The following is a 27,450-nucleotide window of genomic DNA, read 5'->3' on the forward strand; positions in this document are numbered from 1 at the left end:
ACATACTGCTCAAGGGAACCATACACCAACAAGACATAACAATCATAAATATATATGCCCCACACAACGGGGCTGCTATGTTCATCAAGCAAACGCTTCTCAAGTTCAAGAATCTAATAGACCACCATACAATAATCATGGGAGACTTTAACACACCTCTCTCACCACTGGACAGATCTTCCAAACAAAAGCTGAATAAGGAAACTATAGAACTCAATAATACAATTAACAACCTAGACTTAATTGACACATATAGAATATACCACCCAACATCAAGCAGCAACACTTTTTTCTCAGCAGCACATGGATCCTTCTCAAAAATAGATCATATATTATGTCACAGGGAAACTCTTAGTCAATATAAAGGAGTAGAGATAATACCATGCATCTTATCTGATCACAATGGAATGAAACTGAAAATCAACGATAAAAGAAGGAAGGAAAAATCATGCATCACTTGGAGAATGAACAATAGGTTACTGAATGATCAATGGGTTTTAGAAGACATCAAGGAGGAAATTAAAAAATTCTTAGAGTTAAATGAAAACACAGACACAACATATTGGAATCTATGGGACACATTGAAAGCAATTCTAAGACGAAAATTCATTGCTTGGAGTGCATTCCTTAAAAAAAGAAAAAACCAACAAATAAAGGATCTCATACTTCATCTCAAAATCCTAGAAAAAGAAGAGCAAAACAACAGCAAAAGAAGTAGAAGGCAAGAAATAATTAAAATCAGAGCTGAAATTAATGAAATCGAAACAAAAGAAACAATTGAAAAAATTGACAAAACTAAAAGTTGGTTCTTTGAAAAAATAAATAAAATTGACAGACCCTTAGCCATGCTAAGGAAGAGAAGAAGAGAGAGAACTCAAATTACCAGGATATGGGATGAAAGAGGCAATATCACAACAGACACTTCAGAAATACAGAAGATAATCAGAAATTATTTTGAATCCTTATACTCCAATAAAATAGAAGATAGTGAAGGCATCGATAAATTTCTTAAGTCATATAATCTGCCCAGATTGAGTCAGGAGGATATAGACAACCTAAACAGACCAATATCAATTGAGGAAATAGAAGAAACCATCAAAAGATTACCATCTAAGAAAAGCCCAGGACCGGATGGGTATACAGCAGAGTTTTACAAAACCTTTAAAGAGGAACTAATACCAATACTTTTCAAGCTATTTCAGGAAATAGAAAAAGAGGGAGAACTGCCAAATTCATTCTACGAGGCTAACATCACCCTGATTCCGAAACCAGACAAAGACACTTCAAAGAAAGAAAACTACAGACCAATATCTCTAATGAACCTAGATGCAAAAATCCTCAATAAAATTCTGGCGAATCGGATACAAAAACATATCAAAAAAATTGTGCACCATGATCAAGTAGGATTCATCCCTGGTATGCAAGGTTGGTTCAATATACAGAAATCAATAAATGTTATTCACCACATCAATAGACTTAAAAATAAGAACCATATGATCATCTCGATAGATGCGGAAAAAGCATTTGACAAAGTACAGCATCCCTTTATGTTCAAAACTCTTGAAAAACTAGGGATAACAGGAACATACCTCAACATTATAAAAGCAATTTATGCTAAGGCTCAGGCTAGCATCATTCTGAATGGAGAAAAATTAAAGGCATTCCCTCTAAGATCTGGAACAAGACAGGGATGCCCTCTTTCACCACTTCTGTTCAACATAGTTCTTGAAACACTGGCCAGAGCAATTAGACAGACGAAAGAAATTAAAGGCATAAAAATAGGAAAAGAAGAACTTAAATTATCACTATTTGCAGATGACATGATTCTATACCTAGCAGACCCAAAAGGGTCTACAAAGAAACTATTAGAGATAATAAATGAATTCAGCCAAGTGGCAGGTTATAAAATCAACACGCATAAATCAAAGGCATTCCTGTATATCAGCGACAAATCCTCTGAAATGGAAACGAGGACAACCACGCCGTTCACAATATCCTCAAAAAGAATAAAATACTTGGGAAACAACCTAACAAAAGAGGTGAAAGACTTATACAATGAAAACTACAGAACCCTAAAAAGAGAAATTGAAGAAGACCTTAGAAGATGGAAAAACATACCCTGTTCATGGATAGGCAGAACTAACATCATCAAAATGGCGATATTACCAAAAGTTCTCTATAGGTTTAATGCAATGCCAATCAAAATCCCAACGGCATTTCTTGTAGAAATGGAGAAAGCAATCATGAAATTCATATGGAAAAATAAAAGACCCAGAATAGCAAAAACAATACTAAGCAGGAAGTGTGAATCAGGTGGTATAGCGATTCCAGATCTCAAACTATACTACAGAGCAATAGTAACAAAAACAGCATGGTACTGGTACCAAAACAGGCGGGTGGACCAATGGTACAGAATAGAGGACACAGAAACCAACCCACAAAACTACAACTTTCTTATATTTGATAAAGGGGCTAAAAGCATGCAATGGAGGAAGGATAGCATCTTCAACAAATGGTGCTGGGAACACTGGAAATCCATATGCAACAAAATGAATCTGAATCCCTTTCTCTCTCCAAGCACAAAAGTTAACTCAAAATGGATCAAGGAGCTTGATATCAAATCAGAGACACGGCATCTGATAGAAGAAAAAGTTGGCTACAACCTACATGCTGTGGGGTCGGGCTCCAAATTCCTCAATAGGACACCCATAGCACAAGAGTTAACATCTAGAATCAACAAATGGGACTTACTTAAACTAAAAAGTTTTTTCTCAGCAAAAGAAACAATAAGAGAGGTAAATAGGGAGCCTACATCATGGGAACAAATCTTTACTCCTCACACTTCAGATAGAGCCCTAATATCCAGAATATATAAAGAACTCAGAAAATTAGACAATAAGATAACAAATAACCCAATCAACAAATGGGCCAAGGACTTGAATAGACACTTCTCAGAGGAGGACATACAGTCAATCAATAAGTACATGAAAAAATGCTCACCATCTCTAGCAGTCAGAGAAATGCAAATCAAAACCACCCTAAGATACCATCTCACTCCAGTAAGATTGGCAGCCATTATGAAGTCGAACAACAATAAGTGCTGGCGAGGTTGTGGGGAAAAGGGTACACTTGTACATTGTTGGTGGGACTGCAAATTGGTGTAGCCAATTTGGAAAGCGGTATGGAGATTTCTTGGAAAGCTGGGAATGGAACCACCATTTGACCCAGCCATTCCCCTTCTCGGTCTATTCCCTAAAGACCTAAAAAGAGCATGCTACAGGGACACTGCTACATTGATGTTCATAGCAGCACAATTTACAATAGCAAGACTGTGGAATCAACCTAGATGCCCTTCAATAGACGAATGGATAAAAAAAATGTGGCATTTATACACAATGGAGTATTACTCTTCAGTAAAAAATGACAAAATCATAGAATTTGGTGGGAAATGGATGGCATTAGAGCAGATTATGCTAAGCGAAGCTAGCCAAGCCCTAAAAAACAAATGCCAAATGTCTCCTTTGATATAAGGAGAGTAATGAAGAACAGACTAGGGAAGAAGAGCACAGAAGAAGACCAACATTAAACAAGGATGAGAGGTGGGAGGGAAAGGGAGAGAGAAGGGAAATTGCATGGAAATGGAAGGAGACCCTCAGGGTTATACAAAATTACATACAAGAGGAAGTGAGGGGAAAGGGAAAAACAGTACAAGGGGGAGGAATGAATTACAGTAGTGGGGGTAGAGAGAGAAGAGGGGAGGGGAGGGGAGGGGAGGGGGGGATAGTAGAGGATAGGAAAGGCAGCAGAATACAACAGACATGAGTTTATCAATATGTAAAGCAATGAAGTGTAACTGATGTGATTCTGCAAGCTGTATACGGGGTAAAATGGGAGCTCATAACCCGCTTGAATCAAAATGTGAAATATGATATATCAAGAACTATGTAATGTTTTGAACAACCAACGTTAAAAAAATAAATTAAAAAAAGCATAAAAAAAGAAATTAATGATTTTATTATCACTATTTGATAATTTAATAAGAACCCACTTTTATAAGAAGTAAACTGACTCTAATGCTGTTTTATTTCTGTGGAATACTGCTTTAAACTTGCTCCTCCTCCATGTCACTTCACCCATAAACTTTGAACAGGAAGACGCAACTTAATCTGTTTGTGGGTCATAAAACCTGTGAAGGCAGAAGACAGAACAGTGTGTGCTTAGCCAGTGGAATGACAGCTATGGATCACAAACATCAGTGTGTGGCACTAAATGATGGACATTTCATTCCTGTACTAGGATTTGGTACCACTGTACCTGATAAGGTAACAGTTGTATCTTGGGCTGCAGGGTTTTTTTAAAAAAAGGAAAGTTTTAAGATGAGTGAATGTTGGCTTGAATTTTCAAGTTTGTATTCCTGTGTGATTTAGGGGGAAATTACCTGGTTATCAGTTCTCTGGGCTAGAGCTAATCCATATTCCAGAGAGAAGTATATCATACTTTACTCTTCATTGTTTTATGATCCTGTGAACACTTACTTATTATTCTGGGCTTTTCATATCAGCAATAAAGCTGTTTTGCTTTCTTATCATCTTTGTTTATTGGAGCAGGACTTTCAAAAATTTTTCCATTGCATAACAACTTGGCTAACTGGAACAAAAACCCTAATTTATGACTGATCTTGGCTTTCCACATATCTTCCTCACTATGCTTCAACATTTCTAGCTTTTGATTTTATATGAGAGTCATGCAACTCTTCCTTTCAGTTGAACATTTAAGGGGCATTGTAGAGAGATAGGGAGAGAGGGGAGGGGCGGGGGAAAGATACAGTTGGTAGAACAGTTAGAACCCATGTGGTATTTTCCAAATAAGTTTATTGTCTTATGTGGATTTGGTTCATGGCACCCAAAACAATTATAATAGCAATATTAAATATCACTGACCAAAGATTGCCATTATACACATAATGAACATGAAAAGTTTGAGATATTTATGAGAATTTTCAAGACGCAGAATAGAGTTTGAAATATTGTGAGATTTGTAACAAGGCAACATTTTAAAATGGTGCCAATAGACTTGCTCCACCCAAGGTTGCCACAACCTTCATTTTATAAAAAAAAAAAATGCAATGTCTGGGATATGCCACTTAAGTGGGACACAATAAAATGAGGTATGTCAGTATCCATATTGTACAAATCTTTATTCCTAGTATGTAGACCTGTTCTTTAGTGAGAATGGCTATTTAGAAAAAAGATAACACAAGAGACTGTTATAAATAGAAGTGTTTACTTTCAAATTGGTACTAGTCTAGCAACTGGTAACTTGGGTTTCTCACCATTTTCTAACTGATGATGAAGATGATTCTATCTTAACTACTTATACAAGTATTAGGGTTTATGTCTCTGTTTTTCTTGGGAAATTGGAAGCTTTGTGTGTGCTAATAGAAAGTGTCTGTGAAACCAGCTATTATAGAAAAATGAGGAATTTAGACTCTGAACAGTTTTTCTTGAAGATGATTTCCCCTTCTTTCTCAAAAGTGAATGCTACAGGAACTTATTGTGTTGGGTGTCAATTTACTGGGGGAGAAGTCATTGAATTTTGTACCAAATTTCTTCTATATTCCATCCCATGACTTTGTTTTTTGAAATTAATTTATTTTGTAACTTAACTATATAAATAGTAGCATTAACTAAAAATATGCTGAATGTGAATCCTTCTAAAAAATCACTGAGCCTGGACATATTCTTTGGAAGCTCAAATGCCAAAGAATATCAACTAATGATTGCTCAGGACTGAAAGTGTTCTTGGGATGCCCAAACTTTCTTTCTACTGGGAAAGATCCAGGTAAATTGAGATTTTTTTTTTACCACATATACATAATTACCCTATAACATAAGGAGAAATTGATTCACATGAAGTCCACTGTTTCTATTTGAAATTCTTCTCATTGCATGGGTCTTCAAATACTTCTTTGGATTGTTCTTCCAGGTTCCTAAGAGTGAGGTAATAAAGGCCACCAAATTAGCAATAGAAGCTGGGTTCCGCCATATTGATTCTGCTTATGTATACCAAGTAGAAGAGGAGGTAGGACTGGCCATTAGAAGCAAGATTGAAGATGGAACTGTGAAGAGAGAAGACATATTCTACACTTCAAAGGTATTCTGTATGTTCTTTCTGTATATATGGGCATACTTATTTAATGCCATTGTGAGAAGATAACAATATATGATTGGATCAGCAGCTTTTTGGTAAGTTATTGCTTATTAGTATAACTTTTATTTACATGTTCTTGTATTAAAACTAGGAAAGAAAACAGATAAAGATGGTGTCTTTCACATCATTGGAGGGCCCAAATTTATGACTATAATGTGAAGTTGTTTTACTTTTATGAATATCAGATCAAAGCAGTGTGATTCATCATGAACTACATAATAAGATAGAATTATGACCAGATAATGGCTTTTCTTATTTTCTGGGTGACTTTCTAAAATCTGTTATTCTGAATCTCAACTTTTAATTGTTAATCAGAGATAGCAATATAAGAGAGATGTTTAGTTATCAATATAAGAGAGATGTTTAGTTATCTATATTGTGTTCTACTGTGTTCTGCACGTTAACCTGTTCTAAACAGTTTCCTCAACTCTATAAATAAAAAGTATACAAATTCTTCCCATCTGGTAGAATAGCTAAGATATTTAGAATGTTTGTTTACTATTTTGCAACTCAATCAAACATAATTTAGATAATGGGCATTGTTATTTGAGAAAGAACTTTATCTCTTGGATCACTTCATTCCACGTTCAGTAGGTATATGGACAATAGCCAAATAGTAAGGTTTGTATGTTTAAGACAGAAGAAAAGAAACAAAGGAAAGAAGACAGACAGTTATATTTCCCTGATGGTCATCAGTTTCTAACCAGCAGAAAAATGTCTCTGCATTAGGTAAAACAAAACTCATGCATTTGTCAACAAATATGCCATAAAGAATTGCTAAAAGGAAAACTGTAAAGAAATACCAACAAACCCGCTGGTATTGATGTCCAGATGAGAAAACTTTGTCAACAAAACTGGCTAGAGTATTAATTCCAAATTTCATTCTTTAACCTCTGCAGCTTTGGTCCACTTTTCATAAGCCAGATTTAGTCCGACCATCCTTGGAACAGTCACTGAAAAAACTTCAGCTGGATTATGTTGACCTCTTTCTCATTCATTTCCCTCTACCTTTGCAGGTAAGGGGTTTGGGTGTAACTTGTTTCCTTTCCACCTTCCTTTATCCCTGCATTCCAACACATTGGCTTCATTTTGATCTCATCATTTTCCATTGGTAAAAAATAATGCCTTGGGGCAGTTTAAGACACATTGACAGTAACACATGAGAGTCACTTTGGCTTTCTGACACCCATATTAATCTCAAAAAAAAAACCCCACCAAGATACTGACCCTGCTTGGTTCATATGCATGCTCCTGGACCATCATATGTCCAGGGGCATAAGGATTTCTGATCCTTTCACCTGGGTCATGAACACAAGCCATTTATCACTGGATATCAAGGCTATGTAATTATTTATGGCCTTTCCCAATGAGGGAGAAGTGTTTTCCAAAGGAAAGTATAGGGGCTAAAAAAAATTAACAGAAGTTCTATGAAACCCTCACCAGGACCTGGGAAAATAGTATTTATTATACACATGAAAGATCTAAAGGATTAAGGGAAAACCTGTCTCCAAAGGACATTCCTTACCACTTTAAATGCAAAATATTTTACAAATACCAGGATCTAGAATATAGCTCCACCTACCTTATGAAAACTTAATGTCCCATGCACACACCCACACCAAAAGTACCTGGCAGCATAGTTAATTATTGCAACACAATTTGGTGAAATCTCTAAAATGATGGCTTCTATTCCAGTCTGGGATGTCATCATTACCCAAAGATGAACAAGGAAAAGCAATATCTGAAGCAGTGGATCTCTGTGACACATGGGAGGTGAGTACTTGGAGGAGAGAGTGCGGAGGAGCAAATCGGTAGAGGAAGAGTCAGGTCTGACCTGCACCTCTGACAATGGGATATACACCGCTGGACTTCCACATCCACGGCCTTCATGAGGGCTGTTCTGATGCAGTGGTTGGGAGGAAGGCATTACTGGAGAGTAATATGGAGAAATGGGGAAGGAGTGAGGAGAGTGGGGATGGGCATCTCTTTCTGTCCATAGTCAGTAATCTCTCCCATTTTCTAAGGAGGACACAGGGATTCTCTCTTGTGTCATTATGTTTTTCTCCCATTTTCTTGGCAAAGTTTCCTCATCTAGACATCAATACCAGTGGCTTTGTTGGTATTTCTTCACAGTTTTCCTCTTAGCAATTCTTTCTGGCATATTTGTTGACAACTTCAAGAGCTATTCTTCATAACACCTTCCTCCCCAGGCCATGGAGAAGTGTAAGGATGCAGGGTTGACAAAGTCCATTGGGGTGTCTAATTTTAACTGCCAACATCTGGAGATGATCCTGAACAAACCAGGGCTCAAATACAAGCCTGTCTGCAACCAGGTGAGCACCCTCAGGCTTCTCTCCTTCTGTTCTTCCTGTGCTACTGCTGGGCTTCCATTGGCCAGCCTGTCCTGTGCGTGGTACCTTTGTGGACTAGAAGATTTTGCAGACAGAGCCTCTGTCTGTATGGGCTTACAGGATGCTTAGTTATGACTCTCCTTGACAATACCTTAGCGAAACGCTGGGACATCTTGGAAGAAGCTGTGTTTATGAAGTCAAGAGAGGTAAAGGTGAAGGGAGGTAGAAGTTATTCAGACTTGGAGTGGTGGTCTTAGCCTGAGCTATAAAGGATGACCAACCACAGTGTAGACAGAGGGCTGTGTAGAGCACCATGTATAAAAAGAAATGACATGAAAACATGGAGTGGGGCAGTACCAAGGACACCGGAAATAAAGGTAGAGCAATGGAAAAGGTTCTTTCCTAGGGCGTTCAGATGTGTAATTTACATCATTTGGCTTAGAAGGAGCAGTTGTGGGGATACTAGTAGTGGATGAAATCAACCCTGAGTGATTTGAGCAGAACATAGACCTGACCCTGTGCCTGACCACATTTAGTTTCTCCTTCTTTCTTTCTGACATCAAATCAGCTATTTAAGCACATCTATTCTGTTCCTGGTTCTGTGCTCTAAGTTATTGTTTTTAACAAATTCCAGTCATGGAGTATGGGTCTTTGATTGAAAAATATAGCTTAAAAAATTCATGAATTTGGTATATTATGATATGAACCTTGTGATGTCCAGATGTAAATGCTAAAAGCTAATGTGATTTTAATACTAACCTCACCCTCATTTTTGACAATGCCCACTCTCAAGCCTTTAGAACATTTGAAAGGATGACACAGAACATCTGTATTCAACTATATCCAAAATTGTTGAGGTTTGCCACATTGTCACGTGTAGGTAGGTGATGAGGTTACAGCTGTACACACGCATGGAATATTTTGCTGAATGTCTTGATAATACGTCCTATGCACAAGTGTTCACTCCTATAGACCTCAGAAAACTTCTGCTAGGAATAAAGATCCTCTCTGCCATAGTCACCGTTGCATTATTAGATCTATGGAAATTATCAATTATTCCCTGATACCATATAATATCTGGACCACCTTCACATTTCCCATGGCTTCTCCAAAATGTCTTGTATACTTTTTAAACCAGGATATCATTGTGGTTCACACGTAATCTTTGTCAAGCTCTTTTCTGTTGTTCAAGCTCTTTTTAACCTAGAATTACCACCAATTCTTTTTCCCCAGGATATCTGGACAGGATTGGACAAATATTTCAGATTTGTTAGAGTATATTCTCATAATGATAGCTTGTTTCTCTATTCCAAGTTTTATAAATTAGAAGTTAGGTCCAAATGCTTTATTACACTGGTGTTAACCATTTCCGGCAAGAAAATGTCACCATCATGTTCAACCCAGGAGGAAGCACGTAATGACAGATTGCCCCACTGTGGGTGATGCTAATTGTGATTTCTTGGCTCAGCTAGTGGTAGCCAGATTTCCTTTTTGATAAATGTGTGTTTCCCCTCTTGAATTTGTAAAGACCTGTTGAATGAAAATTGTCAACAGAGGAAATCGTGTTCCATGACAGATATGACACACTAATTGAATATCTATTGATCATTTTGTCTAAATTCATTTGTTATATAGGGGTTTGTGAACAATTATTTTCATTTTTAACTATTATTTGTACCTGACACTTTTTGTGCAAAATTTCAACATATCAAATCAGGATAAACTGCAGGGCTGGGGTTGTGGCTCAATGGTAGAGCGCTTGCCTAGCATGTGTGAGGCACTGGGTTTGATTCCCAGCATCACATATAAATACATGAATAAAATAAAGGTCCATAAACATGTGAAAAAATAAAAAATTAGGATTTTTAAAAAATGTTTTTAAAGATAAACTGCAACTTTTTCCTTTAAAATAGTGGAATCCTTAATAGCTTGCCTTTAATTATTTACATTGTGTAGAGTTACTGTAATAATAATCATCAGTAGGGGCAGGTATTTTTGTTCTCTCTCTCTCTATTACTATGGGCATTAACACCTTTATTTACAGTATGTGTTAGAAATGATCCTATTTTGTTCATTATTGCTTTGGAGCAGAAATCTATTCAGCTATCACTAGAGAGATTCCTACCCATGGTACTTTGTCTTTCAGACTTGCCCTCATGAATCTTTGACCAAATTTTTGTTTTTGGCATGATTTGGTGTTCAAGGTTGGAAGAACTCTTTCCCCAATCCAGATCTGGAATTATGCATGTCTCCTTATAGTTGAAAAGGGTATTTAGCATCCAAGATGTGGTCCACAAAGTTGTTTCTTTTTAGAAATGCCTCAAAAAGAAAAAAAAAATCAGGGTATAGTATAGAAGTACTGAATTAATATTTTAAAAGCACATTGCTACTTGATGTTAATTTTTTCACCTCAAATTTTATATTATAGTTTTTTTAAAAAAATCAGTTTCTGTTACTTTGACATTTTGTTTTCATATTAACATTAGCATTTAATAGAATCTGATACTTTCTGTTTTGTCCACCACAGGTAGAATGTCATCCTTTTCTCAACCAGAGAAAACTGCTGGACTTCTGCAAATCAAAAGACATTGTTTTGGTTGCTTATGGTGCTTTGGGAAGTCCCCGAGACAGATGGTAATAAGAACAAGAACCTCACTTAAAACATCATCAGTGATGAAATATTTCTATTATTATATTTCTATTATAATGTTTTCTTCCTTCTTTTCTCTTTTTCTTTCTATCCCTCTCCCTTTCTTTCTGTACTGAGGATTGAACTCAAGGACTCTCTACCTCTGAGCTACATCCCAAGCCCTTTTATAAAATTTTATTGAGATGGAGTCTTGTTAAATTGCTGAGGCTGATCTTAAATCTTGCAGCGCTCCTGCCTCAGTCTTCCAAGTTGCTGGGATCACAGGTGCATGCTGCCATGTTCAGTTTGTTTTGTAGGGTTACCCATGGAAGGGCTCAAGGAGAGGGGAGAACTTGGCGTTTGTGAGTTGATCCCCTATGACACTGATGCTGCCAGTCCAGCGATTATATTTGAGGATCCCTGGTCTAGAGTAGTCTAAACAGAGCTTGGTCTATTTTGGAGCCTCCTAACAAAGTAAATACTCAGACTCAGGACTCCGGTATCTCTGCCTTTTCTTCCAGGACTGACCAGAACACTCCTGTTCTTTTGGATGATCCAGTTCTTGGTGCCTTGGCAAAAAAGCACAACCGAACTCCAGCCTTGATTGCCCTCCGCTATCAGCTGCAGCGTGGGGTTGTGGTCCTGGTCAAGAGTTTCAATGAGAAGAGGATCAAAGAGAACATGCAGGTGTTGAGGGGCTCTGGGGTTCAGGGTGACTATGCAGTATCCTTTGCATGTGTGCTTTTAAACTCTCAACATATTTATGATGAGCTAGCTTCTCTGTTTTTGTTGATGCATGTGTGATATATTTCTACCATTTTCTTCATCCTGCTATGGCAATAGGAAGACAACATGACTGGAGATTATTAGGATTGGACAGAAAATGGAGGCTCGGGTTTTAATATTATGTCAGCAGTGTTCTGTGCAATCCTGTGAAAATTACATTTTTTTAAAATGAAGTTGCTGAATTGGGTGATTTTAAATCTAATTTTTATGATTTTATTTATATTTCCTTGATTAGTCATAGTTTAATATTCATAAATTTATTCACTTTTAATTTTCTCTTAAATCAAGTGCCCATTGGTCTTTATCCACTGAAATATGTTATCTTTTTATTTTCAAGAGATAACTATTATACTATTAACTATACTTGCATAGCAACCTTCTGCAACATGGAAGTTAAACAATATTCATTTAGCTTATGGGAAACAATTACCCTTGGTTCCCCTGGATATTTCTTTTGCTTTGGACTGGGCTCTCTCATATATTCGCAGTCTCATATATATTCTCTGACGCATGTGCAGGACAGGGAAGTTCCTCTAGTTCAGGATGATTTTTTTAAGCTTGGAATTATGTCATTTTCATATAAATGACTGGAGCTGGAGAACTTTATACTAAATTAAATAAGTCTGACTCAGGGGTTCAGTGTTTTCTTTCATGAGAATGATAGAAGTAGCTAAATCATATAATATAGATAATAGGGAATTACCTTTAACTTTTGCTTAAAATTTATTCAACATCATCAGCTGATATGGTAGAAATAAAGAAATCCTCCCAAATATCATAGTATAATGCAGAAAGTTAATCTATGAAAAGCTATGAATTTAACATAAATCAAGATTACTAAATATCCTTGTTTTCTTTTTCACCAAGGAATTTTTTTTAATTAGAGCTTCATGGTGATAAATGTAGTTGGGTTCATCCTCACATATGCATACATGCATAGAAATCGATTTCAGTTCATGATCTCCCCCTTTTCCCTCCCATCTCCCATTTCCTTTACTCTACTAGATTTCCTTTCCCCTATCTATTAATTTGTTTTTGTTGGTTTTTTATGGAATCTTATTATTCCCTCCCCCTTTTCTTTATTTTACTCTATTTTAAGAGAAAACATTCAACCTTTGAGTTTCTGAGTTTGTCTAATTTCACTTAGCATGATTTCCTCCATTTCCATTCAATTACCAGCAAACACAATTCTTAAAAATTTGCTCTAATTAGTTATACAGGGTGGTGGAATGCATTTTGACACATCATTCTTCTGGTGGTACATGATGTACAGTTTATACTGGTCATGCAATTATATATGCACATAGGGTAATAATGTCTGATTTCATTTTACTGTCCTTTCTTACCCCATGCTCCCTCCCCTCCCTTCACTCCCCTCTGTCTAATGCAAAGTATGTGTATTCTTCCCTAGCCACCCTGTCCTGCTTACTGTGAATAAGCATCTGTATACCAAAGAAAACATTTGGTTTTTGGTTCTTTGTGATTGGCTTATTTTGCTTAGCATGATATTCTTCAGCTCCATTCATTTTCTGGATAATGTCATAATTTCATCTTCTTTTTTTTAATTTATTTTTTTAATGTTGGTTGTTCAAAACATTACATAGTTCTTGATATATCATATTTCACATTTTGATTCAAGCGGGTTATGAACTCCCATTTTACCCCGTATACAGCTTGCAGAATCACATCAGTTACACTTCATTGCTTTACATATTGATAAACTCATGTCTGTTGTATTCTGCTGCCTTTCCTATCCTCTACTATCCCCCCTCCCCTCCCCTCCCCTCCCCTCTTCTCTCTCTACCCCCACTACTGTAATTCATTCCTCCCCCTTGTACTGTTTTTCCCTTTCCCCTCACTTCCTCTTGTATGTAATTTTGTATAACCCTGAGGGTCTCCTTCCATTTCCATGCAATTTCCCTTCTCTCTCCCTTTCCCTCCCACCTCTCATCCTTGTTTAATGTTGGTCTTCTTCTCGTGCTCTTCTTCCCTAGTCTGTTCTTAGTTACTCTCCTTATATCAAAGGAGACATTTGGCATTTGTTTTTTAGGGCTTGGCTAGCTTCGCTTAGCATAATCTGCTCTAATGCCATCCATTTCCCACCAAATTCTATGATTTTGTCATTTTTTACTGCAGAGTAATACTCTATTGTGTATAAATGCCACATTTTTTTTTATCCATTCGTCTATTGAAGGGCATCTAGATTGATTCCACAGTCTTGCTATTGTGAATTGTGCTGCTATGAACATCAATGTAGCAGTGTCCCTGTAGCATGCTCTTTTTAGGTCTTTAGGGAATAGACCGAGAAGGGGAATGGCTGGGTCAAATGGTGGTTCCATTCCCAGCTTTCCAAGATCTCTCCATACCGCTTTCCAAATTGGCTACACCAATTTGCAGTCCCACCAACAATGTACAAGTGTACCCTTTTCCCCACAACCTCGCCAGCACTTATTGTTGTTCGACTTCATAATGGCTGCCAATCTTACTGGAGTGAGATGGTATCTTAGGGTGGTTTTGATTTGCATTTCTCTGACTGCTAGAGATGGTGAGCATTTTTTCATGTACTTATTGATTGACTGTATATCCTCCTCTGAGAAGTGTCTATTCAAGTCCTTGGCCCATTTGTTGATTGGGTTATTTGTTATCTTATTGTCTAATTTTCTGAGTTCTTTATATATTCTGGATATTAGGGCTCTATCTGAAGTGTGAGGAGTAAAGATTTGTTCCCTTGATGTAGGCTCCCTATTTACCTCTCTTATTGTTTCTTTTGCTGAGAAAAAACTTTTTAGTTTAAGTAAGTCCCATTTGTTGATTCTAGATGTTAACTCTTGTGCTATGGGTGTCCTATTGAGGAATTTGGAGCCCGACCCCACAGCATGTAGGTTGTAGCCAACTTTTTCTTCTATCAGATGCCGTGTCTCTGATTTGATATCAAGCTCCTTGATCCATTTTGAGTTAACTTTTGTGCTTGGAGAGAGAAAGGGATTCAGATTCATTTTGTTGCATATGGATTTCCAGTGTTCCCAGCACCATTTGTTGAAGATGCTATCCTTCCTCCATTGCATGCTTTTAGCCCCTTTATCAAATATAAGAAAGTTGTAGTTTTGTGGGTTGGTTTCTGTGTCCTCTATTCTGTACCATTGGTCCACCCGCCTGTTTTGGTACCAGTACCATGCTGTTTTTGTTACTATTGCTCTGTAGTATAGTTTGAGATCTGGAATCGCTATACCACCTGATTCACACTTCCTGCTTAGTATTGTTTTTGCTATTCTGGGTCTTTTATTCTTCCATATGAATTTCATGATTGCTTTCTCCATTTCTACAAGAAATGCCGTTGGGATTTTGATTGGCATTGCATTAAACCTATAGAGAACTTTTGGTAATATCGCCATTTTGATGATGTTAGATCTGCCTATCCATGAACAGGGTATGTTTTTCCATCTTCTAAGGTCTTCTTCAATTTCTCTCTTTAGGGTTCTGTAGTTTTCATTGTATAAGTCTTTCACCTCTTTTGTTAGGTTGTTTCCCAAGTATTTTATTCTTTTTGAGGATATTGTGAACGGCGTGGTTGTCCTCGTTTCCATTTCAGAGGATTTGTCGCTGATATACAGGAATGCCTTTGATTTATGCGTGTTGATTTTATAACCTGCCACTTGGCTGAATTCATTTATTATCTCTAATAGTTTCTTTGTAGACCCTTTTGGGTCTGCTAGGTATAGAATCATGTCATCTGCAAATAGTGATAATTTAAGTTCTTCTTTTCCTATTTTTATGCCTTTAATTTCTTTCGTCTGTCTAATTGCTCTGGCCAGTGTTTCGAGAACTATGTTGAACAGAAGTGGTGAAAGAGGGCATCCCTGTCTTGTTCCAGATCTTAGAGGGAATGCCTTTAATTTTTCTCCATTCAGAATGATGCTAGCCTGAGCCTTAGCATGAATTGCTTTTATAATGTTGAGGTATGTTCCTGTTATCCCTAGTTTTTCAAGAGTTTTGAACATAAAGGGATGCTGTACTTTGTCGAATGCTTTTTCCGCATCTATCGAGATGATCATATGGTTCTTATTTTTAAGTCTATTGATGTGGTGAATAACATTTATTGATTTCCGTATATTGAACCAACCTTGCATACCAGGGATGAATCCTACTTGATCATGGTGCACAATTTTTTTGATATGTTTTTGTATCCGATTCGCCAGAATTTTATTGAGGATTTTTGCATCTAGGTTCATTAGAGATATTGGTCTGTAGTTTTCTTTCTTTGAAGTGTCTTTGTCTGGTTTCGGAATCAGGGTGATGTTAGCCTCGTAGAATGAATTTGGCAGTTCTCCCTCTTTTTCTATTTCCTGAAATAGCTTGAAAAGTATTGGTATTAGTTCCTCTTTAAAGGTTTTGTAAAACTCTGCTGTATACCCATCCGGTCCTGGGCTTTTCTTAGATGGTAATCTTTTGATGGTTTCTTCTATTTCCTCAATTGATATTGGTCTGTTTAGGTTGTCTATATCCTCCTGACTCAATCTGGGCAGATTATATGACTTAAGAAATTTATCGATGCCTTCACTATCTTCTATTTTATTGGAGTATAAGGATTCAAAATAATTTCTGATTATCTTCTGTATTTCTGAAGTGTCTGTTGTGATATTGCCTCTTTCATCCCATATCCTGGTAATTTGAGTTCTCTCTCTTCTTCTCTTCCTTAGCATGGCTAAGGGTCTGTCAATTTTATTTATTTTTTCAAAGAACCAACTTTTAGTTTTGTCAATTTTTTCAATTGTTTCTTTTGTTTCGATTTCATTAATTTCAGCTCTGATTTTAATTATTTCTTGCCTTCTACTTCTTTTGCTGTTGTTTTGCTCTTCTTTTTCTAGGATTTTGAGATGAAGTATGAGATCCTTTATTTGTTGGTTTTTTCTTTTTTTAAGGAATGCACTCCAAGCAATGAATTTTCGTCTTAGAATTGCTTTCAATGTGTCCCATAGATTCCAATATGTTGTGTCTGTGTTTTCATTTAACTCTAAGAATTTTTTAATTTCCTCCTTGATGTCTTCTAAAACCCATTGATCATTCAGTAACCTATTGTTCATTCTCCAAGTGATGCATGATTTTTCCTTCCTTCTTTTATCGTTGATTTTCAGTTTCATTCCATTGTGATCAGATAAGATGCATGGTATTATCTCTACTCCTTTATATTGACTAAGAGTTTCCCTGTGACATAATATATGATCTATTTTTGAGAAGGATCCATGTGCTGCTGAGAAAAAAGTGTTGCTGCTTGATGTTGGGTGGTATATTCTATATGTGTCAATTAAGTCTAGGTTGTTAATTGTATTATTGAGTTCTATAGTTTCCTTATTCAGCTTTTGTTTGGAAGATCTGTCCAGTGGTGAGAGAGGTGTGTTAAAGTCTCCCATGATTATTGTATGGTGGTCTATTAGATTCTTGAACTTGAGAAGCGTTTGCTTGATGAACATAGCAGCCCCGTTGTGTGGGGCATATATATTTATGATTGTTATGTCTTGTTGGTGTATGGTTCCCTTGAGCAGTATGTAGTGTCCCTCTTTATCCCTTTTGATTAACTTTGGCTTGAAATCTATTTTATTTGATATGAGTATGGACACTCCTGCTTGTTTCCGCAGTCCATATGAGTGATATGATTTTTCCCAACCTTTCACCTTCAGTCTATGTATATCTTTTCCTATCAAATGCGTCTCCTGCAGGCAGCATATTGTTGGGTCTTGTTTTGTGATCCATTCAACTAGCCTGTGTCTCTTAATTGGTGAGTTTAAGCCATTGACATTTAGGGTTATTATTGAGATATGGTTTGTTCTTCCAACCATAGTTTGTTTATTAATGCTATTAAACCTGATTTGTTTTCCTCTTTGATTATTTTCCCCCCTTTACTGTCCTACCTCCCACTGTTGGTTTTCATTGTTGTTTTCCATTTCCTCTTCCTGTAGTGTTTTGCCAAGGATTTTTTGAAGAGATGGTTTTCTAGCTGCAAATTCTTTTAACTTTTGTTTGTTGTGGAATGTTTTAATTTCATCTTCCATCCTGAAGCTTAATTTTGCGGGATACCTGATTCTTGGTTGGAACCCATTTTCTTTTAGCGTTTGAAATATGTTATTCCAGGATCTTCTAGCTTTTAGAGTCTGTGTTGAGAGATCAGCTGTTATCCTGATTGGTTTATCCCTAAATGTAATCTGCTTCCATTCCCTTGTAGCTTTTAAAATTCTCTCCTTATTCTGTATGTTGGACATCTTCATTATAATGTGTCTAAGTGTGGATATCTTATGATTTTGCACATTCGGCGTCCTGTAGGCTTCTAGGATTTGGGATTCTGTCTCATTCTTCAAGTCTGGGAAGTTTTCTTGTATTATTTCACTGAATAGATTGCTTAATCCTTTGGTTTGGAGATCTGTGCCTTCCTGTATCCCAATGACTCTTAAGTTTGGTCTTTTGATATTATCCCATAGTTCTTGAATGTTCTGCTCATGGTTTCTTAGTAGACTTGCTGAGCTATCTATGTTCTTTTCAATTTGAAATACTCTGTCTTCATTGTCTGATGTTCTATCTTCTAAGTGATCCACTCTGCTGGTAGTATTCTCAATTGAGTTTTTAAGTTGGTTTATTGTTTCCTGCATTTCTAGGATTTCTATTTGTTTGTTTTTTATTACCTCTATCTCCCTGTGAAATTGATCTTTTACTTCCTGGATTTGTTTGTCAATGTGATCTTTCATTGTCTGATTTTGCTGTCTCATGTCTTCCTTGAGACTCCAGATCATCTGAAGCATGTATGTCCTGAGATCTCTATCTGACATTCCATCTGTTGCAGCTATTACCTCTTCTAAAGTTGAGTTGACCTGCATTGCCTGTGGTCCTTTCTTTCCTTGTCGTTTCATACCGCTGGCGTTTCTTTCTGCTTGGTGAAATTGTTGTGTCTTTGATATTTTCCCTCTATTTATTTATATTGCTCTTGTATAGTTGAAAAATCACCCTTGCAGGGCAGGTAGTGGCTGTGATCCTCCTCCAATTAGTGTGATCCGTCTACCATGCTGGCAGGCCCTAGGTCTGCTCTGCTGGTCGGTCAAAGGTCCGCCTACCCAGCAGGCGCCAGGGGCACCTGTGTCACTCTGTAGGTTGCTGGGCCTAACCTCCCGATGGGTTGCAGGTTCGCCTAGCTTGCAGGCACTGGGGGAGGGGCCGGTTCCGCCCCTCAGCAGGCTTTGGGCCTGCTCTGCTGGTGTTCACAGTCCTGCCTACCTTGCAGACACTGGGGGAGGTGACGGGCCTGGCCCTCAGCCGGCCGCCGGACCTGTCCTAGTGGGTCCGGTCCGTGTTCCCCGCAGGCGCGTGTAGCTGCTCTCAATTTCATCTTCTTTATGGCCAAATAATATTCCGTTGTGCATATGTACCTCATTTTGTTTATCCATTCGTATGTTGAAGGGCTCTAGGTTGGTTCCATAGGTAGGCTATTATGAATTGAGCTGCTATAAACATTGATGTGACTTTGTCACTGTAGTAAGCAGATTTTAAGTCCTTTGGGTATAAATTGAGGAGTGGGATAAGTGGGTTACATGTTTTGTTTTGTAAAATGTTAAATGCCTCCAAGTTTTCTGAGGAATCTCCATGCTGCTTTGCATAATGGTTACACTAATTTCCAGTCCCACCAGCAATGTATGAGTGTACCATTTCCCCCAAAACTTCACCAATGTTTATTGGTAGCTGTATTCTTGATGATTGCCATTCTGACTGGAGTGAGATGAAATTTTAGAGTAGTTCTGATTTGCGGAGATATTGAACATTTTTTTTTAGTTTGTTGGTCAATTGTATTTCTTCTGTGAAGTGTCTGGTCAGCTCCTTAGCCCATTTATTGATTGGGTTATTTGTTTTAATTTTTATTGTTAGTTTTTTGAGTTCTGTATATATCCTGGAGTTTAATGCTCTGTCTGAGGTGCATGTGGTAAACATTTTTCTCCAATTCTGTAGGTTCTCTCTTCACAATGATTGAATGTTTCTATTGCTGGCAAGAAGCTTTTTAGTCTGAATCCATCCCATTTATAGATTCTTGATTTGACTTCTTGCGCTTTAGAAGTTAGTTAAGGAATTTGGTTCCTAAGCTTACATGGTAAAGATTTAGGCTTACTTTTCCTTCTATTAGATATAGGATTTCTGTTCTAGTGCTTACGTCCTTGATCCACTTTGAGTTGAGTTTCATGCATCATCAGAGATAGAGGTTTAATTTCATTTTGCTACATATGGATTCCAGTTTTCCCAGCACCATTTGTAGAAGAGTATCCTTTTCTCTATTGTATGTTTTTGGCACGTTTGTCTTGTATGAGATAACTGTATTTATGTGGATTTGTTTCTGTGTCCTCTATTCTGTAAAATTGGTCAACATGTCTGTTTTGATGCCAATACCATGCTGATTTTGTTTCTACAGCTCTGTAGAATAGTTTAAGATCTGGTATTGTGATGCCTCCTTACTTCACTTTTATTGCTAAGGATTGCTTTGGCTATTCTGGGTCTCTTATTTTCCCAAATGAATTTCATGATTGCTTTTTCTATTTCTATGAGGAATGTCATTGGGATTTTGATTGGAATTGCATTAAATCTGTGTAACACTTTTGATTGTATGGTCATTTTGACAATATTAATTCTGCCTATCCAAGAACAAGGGAGATCTTTTCATCTTCTAAGGTCTTCTTTAATTTCTTTCTTAATATTCTGTAGTTTTCATTGTAGAGGTCTTTCATTAAATTGACTCCCAAGTATTTTATTATTATCTTTTATACTATTGTAAATGGGATAGCGTTCCTCATTTCCTTTCAGAGGATTCGTCACTTATTTACAGAAATGCATTTGATTTATGAGTGTTGATTTTATATCCTGATACTTTGCTGAATTCATCTATTAGTTCTAGAATTTTACTGGTGGATTTTTTGGATCCTCTAGGTATAGAATTATGTCATCAGCAAATAGTGATAATTTGAATTATTTTTTTCCTATTCATATCCCTTTAATTTCTTTAATCTCTGTAATTGCTCTGGCTAGAGTTTCAAGGATGTTGAATAGAAGTGGTGAAAGAGAGCATCCCTGTTTTGTTCTAGTTTTTAGAGGGAATGCTTTCAATTTTTCTCCATTTAGAATGATGTTGGCCTTGGGCTTAGCATAGATAGCTTTTACAATATTGAGCTATGTTCCTATTATCTCTAGTTTTTTTAGTGTTTTGAACATGAAGGTGTGCTGTATTTTGTCAAATCTTTATGCATCTATTGAGAGATCATGTGATTCTTGTATTTCAGTCTATTGATGTGATGAATTACATTTATTGATGTCTGTATATTGAACCAACCCTACATCCCTGGAATGAACCCCACTTGATTGTGGTCCACTATATTTTTAGTTTTTGTATTTGATTTGCCAGAACTTTATTCAGAAGTTTTGCATCTAAGTTCAAAACAGGGATTTTGGTCTGAAGTTTTCTTTCCTTTATGTGACTTTGTCCAGTTTTGCTCTCACAGTGATACTAGATTCGTAGAATGAATTTGGAAGGGTTTCCTCTTTTACTATTTCATGGAATAATTTGAGGAGTATTGGTATTATTTCTTTGAAAATCATGCAGAATGTGGTTGTGAATCAGTCTGTTCCTGGGCTTTTCTTGGTTGGTAGGCTTTTGATTGTATACTCTATTTCATTGCTTGAATTGATCTCTTTAAATTGTGTATATCCTCCTGATTCAGTTTGGGTAGATCATAAGACTCTAGAAATTTGTTGATGTCTTCAAGATTTTCTATTTTATTGGAGTATAAGTTTTCCAAATAATTTTTTTTATTATCTTCTTTATTTCAGTAGTGTCAGTGTGATATTTCCTTTCTTATTATGAATTTAGTAATTTGAGTTTTTTCTCTCTTTCTCTTCATTAACATGGCTAATGGTTTATCAATTTTATTAATTTTTTCAAAGAACCAACTTTTTGTTTTTCCAATTTTTTGAATTGTTTATTTTGTTTTAATTTCACTTCTGGTTTTAAATATTGCCTCTATTCTGATGCTTTTGGTGTTGATTTGTTCTTATTTTTTCATAGGGCTTTGAGATGTAATATTAGCTCATTCATTAATTGATTTTCTGTTCTTTTAATGAATGAGCTCAATGCAATGAACTTTCCTCTTAGCACTACCTTCTTAGTGTCCCAGAGGTTTTGATATGTTGTAATGGTGTTCTCATTTACCTCTAAGTTTTTTTAAATTTTCATCTGCTATCCATTCATCATTTAATAGCATATTTTTTTAGTCTCCTGGTGTTGAAGTAGCTTTTGTTTTTTAGTTTATCATTGAATTGTAATTTAATTCCATTATGATCTGATAAAATGCAGGGTAGTGTCTCTATTGTTTTGTATTTGCTAAGAATTGCTTTGTGGCATAATATACGGTTTGGATGCATGTGCTGATGAAAAAAAGTGTATTCACTTTGATGAATGAAATATTGATGGATGAAATATTGTCTGTTAAGTCTAAATTATTGATTGAATTTTTAGTTCTATATCTTTTACTTAGTTTTTGTTTGGAAGACCTATTAGGTGGTCAGAGAAGAAAGTTAAAGTCACTCAATATTATTGTGCTGTGATCTATTTGATTCTTCAAATTCTGAAGAATTTGTTTGATGTATGTAGATGCTCCATTGTTTGGGCCATAGATATTTACGATTATTATGTCTTGTTGATGTATGGTTCCCTTCAGCAGTATGAAATGTCTTTCTTTGTCACTTCTGATGAATTTTGGCATGAAGTCAACTTATCTGATTTGAGGATGGAAACCCATCTTGTTTTTGTGATTCACATGAGTGATATGGTTTTCCCCATCCTTCAGTCTATGGATGTTATTCCTAGGACGTGAGTCTCTTGTAGACAGCGTATTGTTGGGTTTTTATCTGTTTAATCCAATCATCCAGTCTATGTCTTAATAACAAAAAACCAATGATTTTGAATTTTTCTAATAAATTTTCCTTCTACTTTTGAAAATTTCCCAGTGTACAGGAAAGTTCAAAGAATAATCTAATGAACATCTCTTACCTATATTTTTGACCTCTCCTTCTGTGTATCCCATTTTAGAGTATTCCTATAGATCTTTGGAGCCATTAGTTTCAACATGCTAGCAATTATTTATTTATTTATTTATTTATTTATTTATTTATTTATCTCTCTCTCTTTCTTTCTTAATGAGGATTGAACCCAGGGTCACTTAGCCACTGAGCCACATCTCCAATTTTTTCTTATATTTTAATTTGAGACAGGGTCTGACTAGGATGCTTAGGGCCTTGCTAAGTTACTGAGGCTGACATTGAACTTGCAATTCTCCTGAATCCCTGGGATTACAGGTGTGTGCCAATATGCCAGGCAGTGATCATCTTTTTTTCCCCTTTTTTGTCTTAATCTAACACTAATTTAGACAATGAGATAAATTTCAATCTAGCTTTGATACTATTTGATGATGATAACATCATTTGTTTTGGACAATTAAGACTTCAATTATAGGAAAAATCTTTTTATTCTGATTACTAATAGGATTTAGAAATCCAGCTGTATCCACAAATCTTACTAAATCATATTGTTCAGAACTTAATTTAATCTTCTTTTAAGATATTTCATCTGTAGTATAAAGTGATTTCAATGTATTATATAAAGACTTGGATTTCTCTTTTTTCACATGGTGTTCTTTAACAGCTGAAGTGTTTTTATTGATATCTTTAATAACTTTTTGTAACTTCTCATTAATTGTATTTATTTATTTAGCTGTGTTCATGATCAGACCCAGGACACTGTGCATCACAGGCAAGTGCTTGCCTAGCAAACAACCTCACCAGACCTTCTCATTTGTTCTAAAAATTGCCTCTGCACCATTCAGTTGGATTAATTTATATTTCTCAGATTGACAATATGCAATATAACAATAATGAAAAATCTACTTCTGTGATAGGTTTTTGAATTTCAATTGACTCCAGAAGACATGAAAATCTTAGATAACCTCAATAGGAATGTTCGATACTACCCTGTTGTGGATGTGTAAGTAACTTTCATAAATGTAATGCCTCATTTTATTTCTGGGGATGAATAAAACATCATTGTTGAAAATTACCTCAATACATAGAGAATAGAGGCCAGTTTGAGTCAGGGATGAGACAAGAGCTTTTATGAATTCTTGTCTCAGATTCTTGTCAGAGCTCTGTTCTGTGGGTGGAACCAGAGTCAGCATGGACTTCCACAAATGCACCTGGGCACTTCTCATTACATGGAATTATTCAGATAAACCATTATCGTTGCTGAATGTACACCTGTAAGTAGGTGTCTCTATCCTATGACTTTGTAGTGGATATACACTTTGGTTATCACCAATATAGTGTTATTAAGTATTTTTAAAAGCAGTTTTCTATCATCTTCTCCCATATCTCTTAATTTCTTATCAGGTTAAAAGCATTTCTATCAACCCCATGTTCCCAGTTAGAAAGTCTCATCTCCTCCATATAAAATTGTTCATCAGTCTTTCGTTTAATGACTGATAGTTTCAAGTCCCTCTCTTCCTCTCCACTGCATATTTGCTCAGAACCCAGAAACTGCTTTTGTCTACAGAATAGCTGTCACCAGTGGATAAATAGAAACAGTGGGCTTTGATATTCTGAAATACAGAAATCTCAATGCAGAGGATAAAGAAGTGTTAAGAGAATAGAGACTGAAACTGAAGGACAGCATGGGGTGAAACCTCCTTAGTAAAGGGAATATACAGCTAACAAATGATCTTTACCCTTCCTTCATGATCTGAGGTTACAAAATCTGATAAAGAAAATATATTATGAAGGTGAGCAGGAGAACAGATTCCTCTTTCCTGTGAGAATTTAATTCATATTAGAAACAAATGTGATACTGTATGAAAGAGATTAGCATAATATAAAATTGTATGTACTCCAAAATTGGTAGATGTCATTACTAATATTTTTATTAGTACAGAGAAAGATGATGAGTTATGAGTTATGAATTATGAGTTATGATGAGTTATAATATAAAGTTATTTTGCTATGTAGAGATCAGAGATTAAGGAAGTGGCAAGCAATGAATAGTAATTGCTACTTAAGTATTATAATAAATAATGATTTTTATATTTTACCTTGTTTGTAAAGTCTACACATCTCCAAATTATATGGTAAACTCTTAGGATTTGGAAATCTATGTTATAAATGAAATTCTTTCCATTTCTGAATTTAACAGAACATGCTGAGTGTGAATTGCAATAAGTAAATAATTAGTGAATTAGCACAATGGAAGTGAAGTTGCTGGCAGTAATTTACACAGCCTGAAATAATGTTCTCATGTTGACCAATGTCTGCAATTGACCTTGTTCAACAAGGAAGAGTCATTTTTCTTTGAGAAAATTGATAACAGGAAGTTTCATTGAGAACTGGAAATAAGATGGGATGAGAAACTACTTTCCTGTTCTGACAGATGTGAATGGGGATAAAATATGCTTAGATTTTTGGTGTGGTGTATTCTCTGTATTAAATTCCAGGTGAGAAAATAGAATTTGAATAATTTAATTATGATTTCCAGAAAATCATTAATACAATGTCATGCTCATTAAATTAAGAAAGGCATAGCTTACAACCTTGCTCTAAGGAAACAAAATTATGAAACATGACCTAATGGATGCTTTTTGAAATCTCTTTACCATTCTAGAAATGGAGTCACTGAACTGATATTATGCATATTTTTTTTCTCATTGTAGATTTTATGGACATCCCAATTATCCACATTTTGATGAATGTTGACATGGAGGCCTTTGTCATCACTTTGACTTTAACCCCTGCTAATCAATAGTGATGTGGGAGACATCTCTGGTGGTTGGACACATCATTTCTAATCCATGCTGTTTGTCAAACTCACGTTCACTGGAACTCTGCTCACATATCAGGAAGAAAAGGGGCTAAATTTTTGTTGCCTTTAGAAAACAATGTAAAGTTATTTTCCTATTTAATACTAAAACCTCACCCAGCATCAAATCTAGGTGAAATGTGGAGAGAAAGGGGTGGGGGAGGGAGAAGGAAATCCTAGCAATGCACATTTAATTAATGACTTAGCTTAATTTGAATATGTAAACTTATATGGGGGTGAAAGAATGGGAAGAGGAAATAATAGACACCAATGATGGAACTCTAGAAACTGGAGTCTGAATAGAGGCATGGGAAAGAAAGGAAAGAGTCACAGAATTACTTAGTGTGCAATGTGTTTTAAGTAGTTGTTTTAATCAGCATTTTCACTGTTCTAACCAAAAGACCTGACAAGAATAATTTTAAGGAGGAAGAGTTTATTTTGGGGGTTCATGGTTTCAGAGGTCTGCATCCACAGACAGCTGGCTCTATTCCTTGGGAGTAAAGGTGAGGCAGAACATCATGGTGGAAAACTGCAGTAGAGGAAAGTGGCTCAGATCATCATACTAGGAAGTAAAGAGAGGGAGTGAGACAGAGAATATATATATACCCCAAAGGCATGGCCTAATGACCCAACTCATCTAGCCAAACCCACCTGCCTGCAGTTACCATCAGTTAATACCTATCAGGGGATTAATGCACTGATTAGGTTAAGGTGCTCACAATCCCATCATTTCACCTCTAAGCTTTCTTGCATTGTTCACACATCAGCTTTTGGGGGATACCACATATCTAAACCATAATGGTAGTAAAAATGGGAGTTGTCACCAGAAGTGTGTCCTAGGCATGAGTACAATCCTATGGGGGTTGAGAGGGACAACAGCCTTGAAAGAACATATTTTTATAGATGTAGTTTTCTCCTTCCTTTCTGAGATGAAAGTTTATAGATTCAAGTATCTAGGGCCTATTGATATAATTATTTCTATCAGGATGATTAGGAAACTCAGGCTTGGCTGTCTCAGAATAATCACATAGCTAGTGTGATACACTAAATCATGGTCCCTAATTATCCCATGCCCAAATCCCTGGAGCCTGAGGATATGTTACTTCTTAGTATGTTATTCTTCTGTGACTGCACAATTACCCCTGGATTATTTATCCATAAAAAACATCTGAAATACAAAAGATGTACGGTAAGTTTTGTAGGAAAAATGAAAGAATGAGTGACACAATCAACTAATATAAATGCTCTAATTTGCTTTAATGATTAGGAAATTAAACAAGTTAAAAAGGTGAATATTTTTAGAACAAGCAAAGTATACTGGAATCATTGAAGAAGTAATTATGTTAATAAAAGAAAGACATACAATCTATATGGTGATGATGACTTTAAGTTTATAAATAAATAAAACAAACATAACAACCCCATACATTTGCTTAGAGAAGTCATCAGAGAAAATGCACAACTGTTTTTTATTTTCTAAACTTTTGGAATTTGTGAGGATTATTTTCATTTTCCAAAAAACCAAACATCCTTTTTGTGAATCATTTGTTTTATTTTAATAT

The 27,450-nt window shown here is 36.1% G+C and overlaps 1 protein-coding gene across 1 annotated transcript; it reads left to right on the top strand.

Moving 5' to 3' along the window:
- The first annotated feature begins 4,202 nt into the window (after window positions 1–4,202).
- Window positions 4,203–27,200, top strand: LOC113184931 (aldo-keto reductase family 1 member C1-like). The gene is made up of 9 exons (XM_077802430.1): window positions 4,203–4,322; window positions 5,986–6,153; window positions 7,110–7,226; window positions 7,906–7,983; window positions 8,421–8,543; window positions 11,089–11,195; window positions 11,712–11,877; window positions 23,946–24,031; window positions 25,743–27,200. Exons 1-9 carry the CDS (start codon window positions 4,230–4,232, stop codon window positions 25,783–25,785), a joined length of 981 nt encoding a protein of 326 aa, XP_077658556.1. The 5' UTR covers window positions 4,203–4,229; the 3' UTR covers window positions 25,786–27,200.
- The last annotated feature ends 250 nt before the right edge of the window (window positions 27,201–27,450 follow it).

Source organism: Urocitellus parryii, chromosome 9, assembly GCF_045843805.1.
Source record: "Urocitellus parryii isolate mUroPar1 chromosome 9, mUroPar1.hap1, whole genome shotgun sequence".
NCBI lineage: Eukaryota > Metazoa > Chordata > Mammalia > Rodentia > Sciuridae > Urocitellus > Urocitellus parryii.

Excerpts from the sequence above, each read along its gene's own strand:
- LOC113184931 (XM_077802430.1), top strand. The coding sequence starts at position 4,230 with ATGACAGCTATGGATCACAAACATCAGTGTGTGGCACTAAATGATGGA. Across the intron at positions 8,544-11,088 it reads ACAAGCCTGTCTGCAACCAG|GTAGAATGTCATCCTTTTCT; the intron begins GTGAGCACCCTC and ends TGTCCACCACAG. Across the intron at positions 11,878-23,945 it reads GGATCAAAGAGAACATGCAG|GTTTTTGAATTTCAATTGAC; the intron begins GTGTTGAGGGGC and ends CTTCTGTGATAG.